This window comes from Rhinolophus sinicus, linkage group LG03 (assembly GCF_036562045.2).
Source record: "Rhinolophus sinicus isolate RSC01 linkage group LG03, ASM3656204v1, whole genome shotgun sequence".
Lineage (NCBI taxonomy): Eukaryota > Metazoa > Chordata > Mammalia > Chiroptera > Rhinolophidae > Rhinolophus > Rhinolophus sinicus.
In genome coordinates this window covers 102,564,816-102,576,864 of record NC_133753.1, presented here as the reverse complement: position 1 = coordinate 102,576,864, position 12,049 = coordinate 102,564,816, and the positions used below count along the sequence as shown (strand labels likewise).

General features: G+C 47.4%; 1 protein-coding gene across 1 annotated transcript; it reads left to right on the top strand.

The window, feature by feature from the left end:
- The first annotated feature begins 419 nt into the window (after window positions 1-419).
- CLDN3 (claudin 3) lies at window positions 420-1,808 on the top strand. The gene has a single exon (XM_019754935.2). It carries the CDS (start codon window positions 782-784, stop codon window positions 1,442-1,444), a length of 663 nt encoding a protein of 220 aa, XP_019610494.1. The 5' UTR covers window positions 420-781; the 3' UTR covers window positions 1,445-1,808.
- The last annotated feature ends 10,241 nt before the right edge of the window (window positions 1,809-12,049 follow it).

Here is a 12,049-nt window from a genome sequence, read left to right as displayed (position 1 = left end):
GACCTCCAGGGCTGGCAACCGCATGGTCCTGAATCAGGCTGGGATCCGGCACCGCGAGTGCTGCCTCAGAGGCTGGAGGGACCCAGGAGCAGGTGCACAGCTCCTAGGGCAGCGGCCCAGTCCGGAAAACAGCCGCGGCCACGCCCACCCTGGTCCTTCCTGTCCGGTCAGATCCCAGGCAGTTGGCAGCGACCCCTTGCCCACGCTGCCCGTGCCAAAGGCGCCGAAAATGCGGGGGCTCGAGGGATCGTCAAGTAGATTGTGATTTGCATACCATCCTGGAACGCCCTCCAGGAATTAGTTTCAGAGCAGTGAGGGACAAGGAGCGGGGGGGCTGGGGCTCAGGCCCCCGCCCAGGCCCCGCCCCCTCTCGACACCCACCTCTACACACCCCTGCGCTTCGCGCCACCCAGGGCGGAGTCCTTTCTTCTAGGGCGCTCGGTAAAGGTGGGAAGAGGGGCCACGTCACTGCCCCAGGCCCGGGAGAACGCAGCTCCGCCCCTCCTGCCCCTCCCGCCCCCGCCGGAGAGCTGGGCACGGATCTAAGACCAACCGGCCCCCACGCAGGGCCAGATCAGTCGCCGCAGCCTGTTCACAAAGCCACAGGCAGGTGCAGACGACGCAGCCGCTGCGCGAGCGGGCAGATCGGAGCCGTTAGCGAGCGCGCGGTCAGTCTGTCCGTGCGTCCCGGCGTCCGTGAGTCGGCGCGCCGCAGCTCCAGCCCAGGCCCAGCGTCCGCCGCCCCTCGTCGTCCCCGCACCCGGTGCCTCCCAGCAGAGCCATGTCCATGGGCCTGGAGATCACGGGCACCTCGCTGGCCGTGCTGGGCTGGCTGGGCAGCATCGTGTGCTGCGCGCTGCCCATGTGGCGCGTGACGGCCTTCATCGGCAGCAGCATCATCACGGCGCAGATCACCTGGGAGGGCCTGTGGATGAACTGCGTGGTGCAGAGCACCGGCCAGATGCAGTGCAAGGTGTACGACTCGCTGCTGGCGCTGCCGCAGGACCTGCAGGCGGCCCGTGCCCTCCTCGTCGTCGCCATCCTGCTGGCTGCATTTGGGCTCCTCGTGGCGCTCGTGGGCGCCCAGTGCACCAACTGCGTGCAGGACGACACAGCCAAGGCGAAGATCACCATCGTTGCGGGCGTACTCTTCCTGCTGGCCGCCCTGCTCACCCTCATCCCGGTGTCCTGGTCGGCCAACACCATCGTCCGGGACTTCTACAACCCCCTGGTGCCGGATGCTCAGAAGCGCGAGATAGGCGCCGGCCTGTACGTGGGCTGGGCGGCCGCAGCGATGCAGCTGCTGGGGGGCGCGCTGCTCTGCTGCTCGTGCCCACCGCGCGAGAAGAAGTATGCGCCCACCAAGATCCTGTACTCGGCGCCGCGCTCCACGGGGCCGGGCACTGGCACCAGCACAGCCTACGACCGCAAGGACTACGTCTGAGGGGCAACAGCGCGAAGACCCCACCACCCCCACGCGCTGGAGCGCCCATCAGTCCAGCGAGCCGCCTTGCGTGGGAGAGCAACCCACCCCAGATGTCCCGCAGCCCCTCTCGCTGGACTGGGAGGGGCCAGCCCAGCGTCCCTTTTCCCCAGCTGCCACCCCTTCGGGGGCAGGGAGCGGGACAGCGGAGCCCAGGGACCAGCCCGCATAGACAATGAAACCTCCGCCTCTGGAGCAGGGGGTAGAGTGGCCCCCCTACTTGCCCTCCCACTTGGGCCGCGGCCCCAAAGCCCACGTTGGGCAGAGACGGGCAGTCTTGAAAAGGGCCGCTTGATGTTCTTTAATAAAAGTCTTTCGTTTTGCAGTTGCCGGCGCCTCCTTCTCCTGAGCACCGCCGACAAGTCTCCACCTCCCTGCAAGGGTTGGCCTTGGCTGGATTCTGCTGGGGATGAAGCTTAGAGGGACAGAGGTTCGGTAACCAAGAAAGTGGGATTGTAAACTGAGCTGGGTGCTCTCTAGGTGGGCATTTGGCTTACTCGCTTACTCGCTAGGGATTCAGAGGATTAAGGACCAATCTAGAGAGACAGGCCTGGGCACTCCCAGCAGGTTGTGGCAGAGAGAGGCATGGGGGTGGGGGAGGGGGTCAGGGACCCTCTTCTCCAGGCTGTGCCATTTGGGTTTGTGCTTCGAGCATCGGTTTTCTACAGCGTGGCTGCACATCTGAATTTTCCCTGTGCCGCATGAAAGAGCATATTCAATGCTATGATTTCATATTTGGAAAAGCAGAACAGAAAGGCCTATTGTTTTTTACTAAAAGTAAAGCTGGGAAGAATCTTCTCACCTGAAGGAAAGATGAGTGAGGGGCCTCATTTTCTTCCTGGGGCCCAGGAGGGAGGGAAAGAGGAGGAACTCAGAACCCTCTGGTGACACTAATGCTGGAGGTAAACAAGGTGGGGAAACACTGGCATCTTACAGAAAATGAAGGAGGTTCAGGCAGTAGGAAAGGGGGCCTGTGTCCAGGGCCAGGAAATAGAGATTCCACATGGCTGGATGGATAGTGAGGTGAGAGAGGAAGTGATAAAGAGGTCCAGGGGCCCAGAGGAGACCAAGGCATGGAGAGTTTCATGGGCGGAATGACAGACTTTGGACCTTTCTCTGGTGTTACGGGAATCATGGAAGGGACGCACCTGGTTAGTTATGCTCTAAAACAACCTCTCCAGCCGCCCCTGCGGAGCCGGTTTTCAAGGAGGCCAATGAAGGTGGAAGACTAAGGTTATATAGCCATCCTGATGTGAGATGATGCAGTGCAGAAATAAGGCAGGGATAGCGGGCCGGGGGCAGAGCCTGGCAGGAGCTGTTACAGAAGCAAGATGACCAGGACTTGAGAATCATTTGGATATGGATATGTGGGGTGAGGGAGAGGGAAGAAGTAGAACCCTGATTTTCCGTCCTAGGTCAGTGACTGGATGGTGGTGCCATTTACCAAAATAGGAGACCAGGTTGTCGGTGGAAGAGGATGGTTTCAGTTTTGAGTGTACAGAATTTGGAAACCCTGTAAGACCACCAGGCAGAGATGCCCACAAAGTGGCCATATGTAAAGCTCTGGAACTCAGGAGTGGTCAACTTGGTTGTTAGCATGTAGAAGGGAACCGAAACCAAGGGAGTAGATGAGGTCAGTCTAGAAACCAAAGAGAAAAAAAGATTCAAGAAGGCAGACATTGGCCATGGTGTCCAAGGCTGCAAAAGTGGTCAGGCAAGATGAAGCCTGAGAAGCAGCCATGGGACTAAAAGCAGCAAGGTGGTCACTGGGGGCCTTTGCAAGAGGCGTGGGGGCAGACACAGTGGGCAGAAACGTGAGTGAGAGGTGAGAAGCAAAAACAGAACATGTAGACTCTGCGTTCCAGAGGTTTGCACATAAAGGAAATCTAGGTCAAGTTAGCAACTTGACAAGGAATGAGGGTCATGGGACAGGTATTTGGGGTTGGGGAGACTATAAATTATTTCAAAATTATTGTATCTTGAACTTCTTTGCCTGCAGCAAAGCTAAAGCAAAAGGTCCCCATGGCAGCCAGATTTTGCAGTAGAATATTCCACTTAGCTCCCAAAACGTTTTCCTCTAATTAAGGAAACTGACATGTTGTCACCCTGTATGACCCAAGGAAGAGGAAGTAGATTACTATAAATAATAAGAATACCCTAGCTTTAGGTCATCCTCTGTGAGATTCAGTAAAGGACTTGGGGTGCCATTACTCTCCAACTGGTTTGCCTTTGAGAACCACTCTTCGCCTGGGAGGAAGGAAACAGGGAGAGTGACTGAATATGAAGGTGAGGAGGACAACTGATGGAGATGGGTCCTAGGGAGAGCTGGAGAGGGCACGTGGGCTCAGAAAAGGCCGAGGGGCTCAGCGTGAGATGCCTCAGCGAGGTGAAGGGAGCATAGTGGGGGGGTCAGTGAGGGGAGGAGCCCAGTGAAGGGGAAGGGACCCAGTGAAGGGGGTCGGTGAAGGGGAGGGGGCTCAGAGAGGGAGGAGGCTTAGCAATAGGTGAGGGGGAGGCTACTGAGGAGAGAAATGTTCTCTGGGCCTGCCTGAGATAGGATTTGGGGGGTGGGCAGAGCGGTTGCATCTGCTTTCACCCCCCATAGTCTCTGGCCAGAGAAGCCAGGGAGCCGGGTTGGCCCAAGCCAGAACTGAGAGGTACCAGGAGGCTTCCTTGTCCCAGAGAGCCCTGAAGGCAGGAGCAAGTTTACTTACTTACCACCAGCTTCAAGAGAGCAGCCTGGACAGGCAGAGCTGCAGCCTGAGGCCCAGAGCCAGCCAGCCCCCCCACCCCCATCAGCCCCCAAGTCAGAGGGATGTGGCAGAGAAGGGAGACAGACCCGATCCTGATCCTCGGGTAGGGTGGGAAGAGCTCTGGGGCCTTGGACCCTCCCTGGGCTCCCTGGGCTTTCCCCAAGCCTGGGCTCCGCTGGGGCCACCTGGGGGGTAGTGATGTATCCTACTCAATTCTACATGGAACAGGCACACACATCCTTGCCTGGCTTCAGGATCTGTCCTAACTCAACCTCCTCTTATCTTTTCTGGAGATTAGGTCCTAAACAGAGGTGGTGGAATTTTCAGCATACAGACCACAAGCTGAGGAGAGACCCACATGAGGGGTCACAGGAGTTCTTCAGAAAGCTGGAAAAGAGAAAGGCATTTGGGGTCAAGGAACACCCTGGATTGGGAGTAGGCTGGTTTCTAGTTCTGCTCCTTTTCCTGTGACTCTGAGCAATTCCCTTCCCCTTCTGGATCTCAGTTTCCCCATCATCTCAACAAGGGGATTGGACCAGATGATCCATGAGGGCCTCTCTAACTTGTCTTTTTCATCCTTATCACACCTCACAGAAGCAAATTAGTCAGAACCAAACTGACCAGGAAGCAGAGCAGTTTCCTCCTCTGGGCCTCAGTTTCCTCATCTACAAAATGGGTATGATAGTAGCACTGGGCTGTGTTGAGGATTAGTTAAGTCATTCTCTGGGTTCCCACGTAGCCTCTTCTCATCCCATCACAGCACATACTACACAGAGTTGTTTCGTTTCTTGTCAGATTTCCCCATCAGAAGGTCATTTCCCAAGGTCAGGGGAACTGTCCTGAGTTTCTCTCTGTCTGCAGGACCCAGTGCAGGGCAGCACCAGCTTGTGAAATGAACGCACTGTGTATGAAAATTACCTGGTATGATGCTAGGCACACAGTAGGACCTTAATTAATGTGAATAAGTATAGTAAATATTTTGGTGTATTCAGCCAGGCAGGTGCCTGGTAACATGAGAGAAATGGCTAGGTCTTAAGAAAGTCCCCAGATTTCAAGATCCACAGCCCTGGAGCCCCCTGCCAGGCCCTGGGGCTCTGTCCCACCCTACCTCCCACTGTGGTGCCGCAGGCTACCCTGGTCTTGCCACACCTGTTCTAGCTCTTCCTGCTGTGGAGACCAAAAGCCAAATGCTTTATCAAACACTGCATTTATTGTGGCTCCCTCAAGGTCTGCGGCAGACCTGGAAGAACAGACAGTACCTTCCTCCTCCCTCCCCTACCAGGGCTCCATTTAAGGTCATGTGTGCCAAGGCAAGTATGCTGTGCAGAGCAGGTAAAGAAGAGAGCCAGAGCACTGGTTCTGGTGCCCGCTGAGGGGCCTTGGGCAAGTCACGGTCCACCTCTTGCTCTCACCGGTAGAGAGGTGATACAGTCCCTGCTCTATGTTATCCCCATAAGAACCCTGCAAAGTAGGCATTACACAGTGAAGCCACCAAGGCTCACAAGTTGATGTGACTGGGCTTCAGGTCCTGCCAACTCCTGTCAATTGCCAGCCCCTCACCGGTGAATCTTTGTCAACCTTTCTTCTTCCCCACTTGCACTACCATTACTCCAACCAGGCCACAGCCACCTTCCTGTAACAGCCTTGAGAGGATTTCCTGCCTCCGGTCTCCCTCTCCACAATCCCAACCCAGCTATGCTGCTTTCCAAGCCATTCGTCTCAGAATAACCAAGTGATTTTCTGAGGGACACAGTCCTGAATCTGACCATAGCACTCCCCTACTTAAAATCCTTCCAGTCCCCTACTCCCAAATGGCTCTTGGAATCCCACCCAGACTCCGTGGCATGCCTTAAGAAGTCCTGCGAGGGCAGAGCCATGCTTGCCTTTGTTTCTGTTTGCACTCTCCATATTGTCCCACTACCAAGGCCCAACCTGATTAGACCTCCTTCGTTTCCTCAAAATCCCTGCACTCTCTGGACCCTCAGCACAAGGTGATCTCTCTTCTGGACACAGTTTCCCCACCTTCACCTCACCTTCTTGGCAAGCTTGGAGGTCACTTCATGTCTCAGCTGAGGGAAGCTTCCCTGATATTCAGCCTGTTCCCATAGAGTCTTATGCATCCAGGACTACACCATGGCATTTGTCACTCTGTGCCAGAATCATCTCTTGTTGTTCTCCTGCCCTTAGACCCTTAGCTCTTTGGGGGAGGGGCCCTATGCATCCTGTTCACCTTTGTTTATGTCCCCAGTGTAGCAGAATGCCCAGCATGGAGCTGACACTTACTAAAGGAGAAACAAGGCCCATGCCCTTGGTGCAATTTGAAGAAAATGGTTGTCGTAAGTGCAATCAAGGAACAGCAGTTTGGTTCCAGAAGTATTCAGAGGTCACAAAGAACTGTAACGGTCTGGGAAGGTTTTGTGGAGGGGTCCGTGAGCCAGGTCTTGAATAAGTTGGTTTTAGATGGGCACAGCTAAGAGGAGAAGGCCTTCCAGGCAGGAGTCACTGACTGGGCAAAGGCAAGGAGGAAGGCACAAAAACAATATACATGGGTGTGACCAGAAGGCCAACTTGGTTGAAGTAGAAAATTTGTATATAGGTAAATAAGAGAAAAGGTTGAAAAAATTCAGTAGGGACATGGAGTTACAATTCAATCCAAATTTCTCTGTCTGGCATTCCAAGCCCTTCACTGCCTCCTCCTTTCCAGACCCAACAATAGAGCTGGAGCTGTTCCCCTAAGCATATTCTGCTGTTCCAGTCTCTGCACCTTTTACTGTCCCTGTCCTTCTGCCTTCCCTTTTATCCAAGTCCTAATCATCACTAGGGAATTGGCAGTTCATTGGGAATGCAGGGCCTCTTAAGGCATGCCATGGAGTCTGGGTGGGCTTCTAAGAACCATTTGGGACTAAGGGACTGGAAAGATTTTAAATAGGATTAAAGGTCTCACAAAACAAAACTATGAAAGAACTAGAAGACAATATAGAAAAATACTTTCATAAGACTGAAACAAGACAAAAAACCCAGAAAGAGTCAAAGAAAAGATGATCAGATTTGATTGCATAAAAAATATAAATTAAATGAACAAACTGAAAAAGAACTTAAGAAAACAATTCTATTTACAATAGCATCAAAATGAATAAAATACTTGGGAATAACCCTAACCAAGGAGGTAAAAGATTTGTACGCTAAAAACTACAAAACATTACCAAAAGAAATTAAAGAAAACACAAATAAATGGAAAGTCATCCCATGTTCATGGATTGGAAGACCTAAAATTGCTATGATGTTCATACTACACAAGTAATCTACAGATTCAAGGAAATCCCTATCAAAACCCAATGTCATTTTTTGTAGAAATAGAAAAATTCATTCTGAAATTCATATTCAGGACTCTCAAGAGACCTGAATAATCAAAAACAACAACAGGTTAGGGGACCCACACTTCTGGGTCTCAAAACATATTACAAAGCTACAGTAATAAAAACAGTGTGGTACTAGCATAAAGACAGACAAATAGACCAAACGAACAGAATAGAGAAGCCAGAAATCAATTATTACATGTTTGGTCAAATGATTTTCAGGCAGGATGCCAAGAACACTCAATGAGGAAAAGACAGTCTTTTCAACAAACAGTGTTGAGGAAACTGGATATCCACATGCAAAACAATGAAGTTGGATCCTTGCCTAACACTATATACAAAAACTGACTCAAAACTAATTAAAGACCTAAACATAAGAACTAAAACTATAAAACTCTTAGAATAAAATAAGGCAAAATCTTCATGATATTGGATTTGGCAACAACTGTTTTTTCCCCAAACATAAGACCTAGCTGGACCATCAGCTCTAATGCATCTTTTGGAGCAAAAATAAATATAAGACCTGGTATTATTATATATATTATATTATATTATATTATATTATATTATATTATATTATATTATATTATACTATACTATACTATACTATACTATACTATATCATATTATACTATATTATATTATATTATATCATATAAGACCCAGTCTTATATTATATTAATTATGTTATATAAGAACCTGGTCTTATTTTATAGTAAATTTTTGCTCTAAAAAATGCATTAGAGCTGATGGTCCGGCTAGGTCTTATTTTGGGGAAACATGGAATTTCTTGGATATGATACTAAAAGCACAGAGAAAAAAAGAAAACAACAGACAAATTGGACTTCACGAAAATTTAAAATTTTGTGCATCAAAGGACAGTATGAAGAATGAAAAGGCAACCCACAGAATGGTGTTTGAATATATTTGCCAATCATATAGCTGATAAAGGATTAATATCCAGAATATATGGAGAATTCCTAAAACTCAACAACAAAAAGCAAACAACTGATTCAAAAATGGGCAAAGGACTTAAACAGATGTTTCTGTAAAGAAGATATACAAATGGCCTGAAAAGATGCTCAACATCACTAATCATTAGGGAAATGTAAATCAAAAGCACAATGAAATACCACTTCATATCCATTAGGATGGCTATTATCAAAACAACAGAAAATAACTGTTGGCAAGGACGTGAAGAATTTGGAGCCCTTGTGGACTGTTGGTGGCAATGTAAAATGTTACAGCCACTGTGGAAAACAGTATGGAGTAAAAAATTTAAAGTAAAGCCTTCCATATGATCCAATATACCCAAAAGAATTGAAATCAGGGTCTCAAAGAGATATTTTGCATACCTGTGTTCAAAACAGTATTCACAATTGCCAAAAGGTAGAAAGCAATGCAAATGTTTATGGATGAATGGATAAGCAAAATATGATATATATATATAAAAAGTTGCTTATATAATATAAAAAGTAAGCAAATTCTGACATACAAGCTCAGACAATTAAGTTCGCAAACTCATCCTAGAAAAAGTGCTGCATACCTCATTGCTGAATACCACTACAGTCACCTTTGAAGTACTCCCCTTGGGAAGCTATGCACCGATGCCAGCACCTAGTCCACCCTTCAAAGCAATTTTGGAACTCTTTTTCTGGAATGGCCACCAGAGCTGTTGTCGTATTACCCTTGATGTCCTGAATGTCATCCAAATGTTTTCCTTTCAATATTTCCTTTATCTTCAGGTAAAGAAAGAAGTCACTGGGGGCCAGATCAGGTGAGTAGGGAGGGTGTTGCAATACAGCTATTTGTTTACTGGCTAAGAACTCCCTCACAGACAGTGCCGTGTGAGCTGGTGCATTGTTGTGATGTAAGAGCCATGATTTGTTGGTGAAAAGTTCAGGTTGTTTTTGTCTGTTTAACACAGCCTTCTCAGCACTTCCAAATAGTAAACTTGGTTAACTGTTTGTTCAGTTGGTACAAATTCATAATGAATAACCCCTATGATATCAAAATAAGGATAGCAACATTGTTGCAACAAGTTCGTGAACTTAATTGTCAGACCTCATACGGTACAATTTGGATGAGCCTGGAGGATGTTAGGATAATTGAAATAATCCAGTAACAAAAAGAGAAATATTGTATGATTCCACTTGTACAAGGTACATAGAGTAGTCAAAGCCATAGAGACAGAAAGTAGAATGATGGTTACCAGGGACTGGGGGAAGGAGGGAAATGGGAGTTGTTATTATGGTTTTTTTAAATTAAAGTTTATTGGGGCAACAATTGTTAGTAAAGTTACATAGATTTCAGGTGTACAATTCTGTTAACACATCATCTATATATCACATTGTGTGTTGACCACCCAGAGTCAGTTCTCTTTCCAGTTCTACATAAATTTGGGAAGTTGTTATTTAATCGGTATAGTTTCAGATTTGCCAGATGAGAAAGTTCTGGATATGTGTTTCACAACAGTGTGAATGTACTTCATGGTTCAGATGATAAATTTTATGTTACTTTTTTTAATCACAGTGAAAAAATGTATATAGAGGAAAAGAAATAAACAGATTTCAAAGATAAGCAAGAAACTGGGAGAAAATATTTGTATCATATGTAACAGAGGTCAATATAGCTAATATAAAAAGAGTTCCTGCAAATCAACAACAGAAAGTATAACAATAAATAGAATAATTGGCAAATGAGAAGAAGCAATTATAAAAATAATTATTTATACTAATAAACATATGAAAAGATGCATAACTTCCCCATTAAATAATATTTCTCTAAATTTTTTTTTAAATATTTTATTGGGGAAGGGGAACAGGACTTTATTGGGGAACAGTGTGTACTTCCAGGACTTTTTTCCAAGTCAAGTTGTTGTCCTTTCAGTCTTAGTTGTGGAGGGTGCAGCTCAGCTCCAGGTCCAGTTGCTGTTGTTAGTTGCAGGGGGCGCAGCCCACCATCCCTTGCTGGACTCGAGGAATTGAACTGGCAACCTTGTGGTTGAGAACCCACTGGCTCATGTGGGAATCGAACTGGCAGCCTTCAGAGTTAGGAGCATGGAGATCCAACCGCCTGAGCCACCGGGCCAGCCCAATATTTCTCTAAATTAAACAAGATTTCCTCTCTTTCAGATTGGCAGACTTAAAAGAGCCATTACCACCTCCAAGCCTAAAGGAGCAAATGGGGGAAACTGAGTACGGGAGCCAAGTTGAAAGATGGAACCGTGGAAAAAAGGTTATTGGACTGTAAGCTGTAGAAGGACACAGCCTCTGTTGGAACCAGAGCAAACCAGGGAGCAATGGGGAGACAAAAAGCTCAGCATCTCTCTCTTTCACCCTCAGAAGCCAGGAGGCAAGGATGATACAGTCTATAAAGGTCAGCCTCCCAGAGGCGCAGAGAAGGCAGAGAATGGATTTGGGCACAATAACCAGCACTATTATGATATCCCATATGACAGAGAATAGTAATAGCTAACAATGTTTAAGTGCAAGTATTGAGGGAATAGTGGTATTATTATTATCATCATCATTTTATAGATAGGAAAATTGAGACGCAAGGTTGTTACACTATTTGCCCAAAGTTCACACAGATATTACACACAGGAGCTGGGCTTTGAACCCAAGCAGCCTGGCCTGATAGAGCCCAGGTTGTTAACCACTGCACTCCCCTACCTCTTTTGTTTTCTTCTTTCTCTGTTGGTAAAGTATATATTGATACAATAACCGATTTTTGGAGGGCAATGTGACCACTTCTATAAAATATGAAGTCCCTTATAAATATAAAAAAATACTCTGAGACCCAGCAATTCCAACTCTAGGAAACTGTTCAGAAATACTCACATGGTGTGCAAGAATATAACATCTTTGTTTTATGCAGCTATAGCTAACTGGAACAGATTCCACCAGCATTACCTCCTGATTAGACTAAGCCAATCATAGTTGTTGTTCTCTCTCCCTCCATGGTGATTGGTTTAGAGTGGGCATGTGACAGCTCCAGGCAATGAGACAGCAGGGAAGGTCTGGAAGGGAGAAACCTAGAATCCTGGAAACATTTTGTGCCTAGTAACTGTCTCCTTCCTGGGGCCCTTGGGCATTTCCCTATATCTCTGACTGTGGGAGATGCAGCTTTTCTTGTTGCTTAAGCCTGTTTGACTTGGGGTTTCTAGCCAAAGGCACCTAACCAGTACAACTTGGCTGCCATAAAAAGAGGAATCAAGTACAACACCTCTTGCTAACTAGTCTTGCAGAAAAATAGAAATAATAAACCAAATATTAATCTGATCAATTTTCTAGACCCAATATTAATTACAGGACACACAAAGGAGAGAGGAACACATTTACACAGAACACAATCAACAAAATCCAGATGTAGATGCCTATGTAGGAGAAATAAATGGGTTCTTCCAAAAAACATTTTCAAGGAAAAAAAAATGAGATGTAGGGAAATCTATAGAT

Coding starts and splice junctions, on each gene's coding strand:
- CLDN3 (XM_019754935.2), top strand. CDS start 782: ATGTCCATGGGCCTGGAGATCACGGGCACCTCGCTGGCCGTGCTGGGC.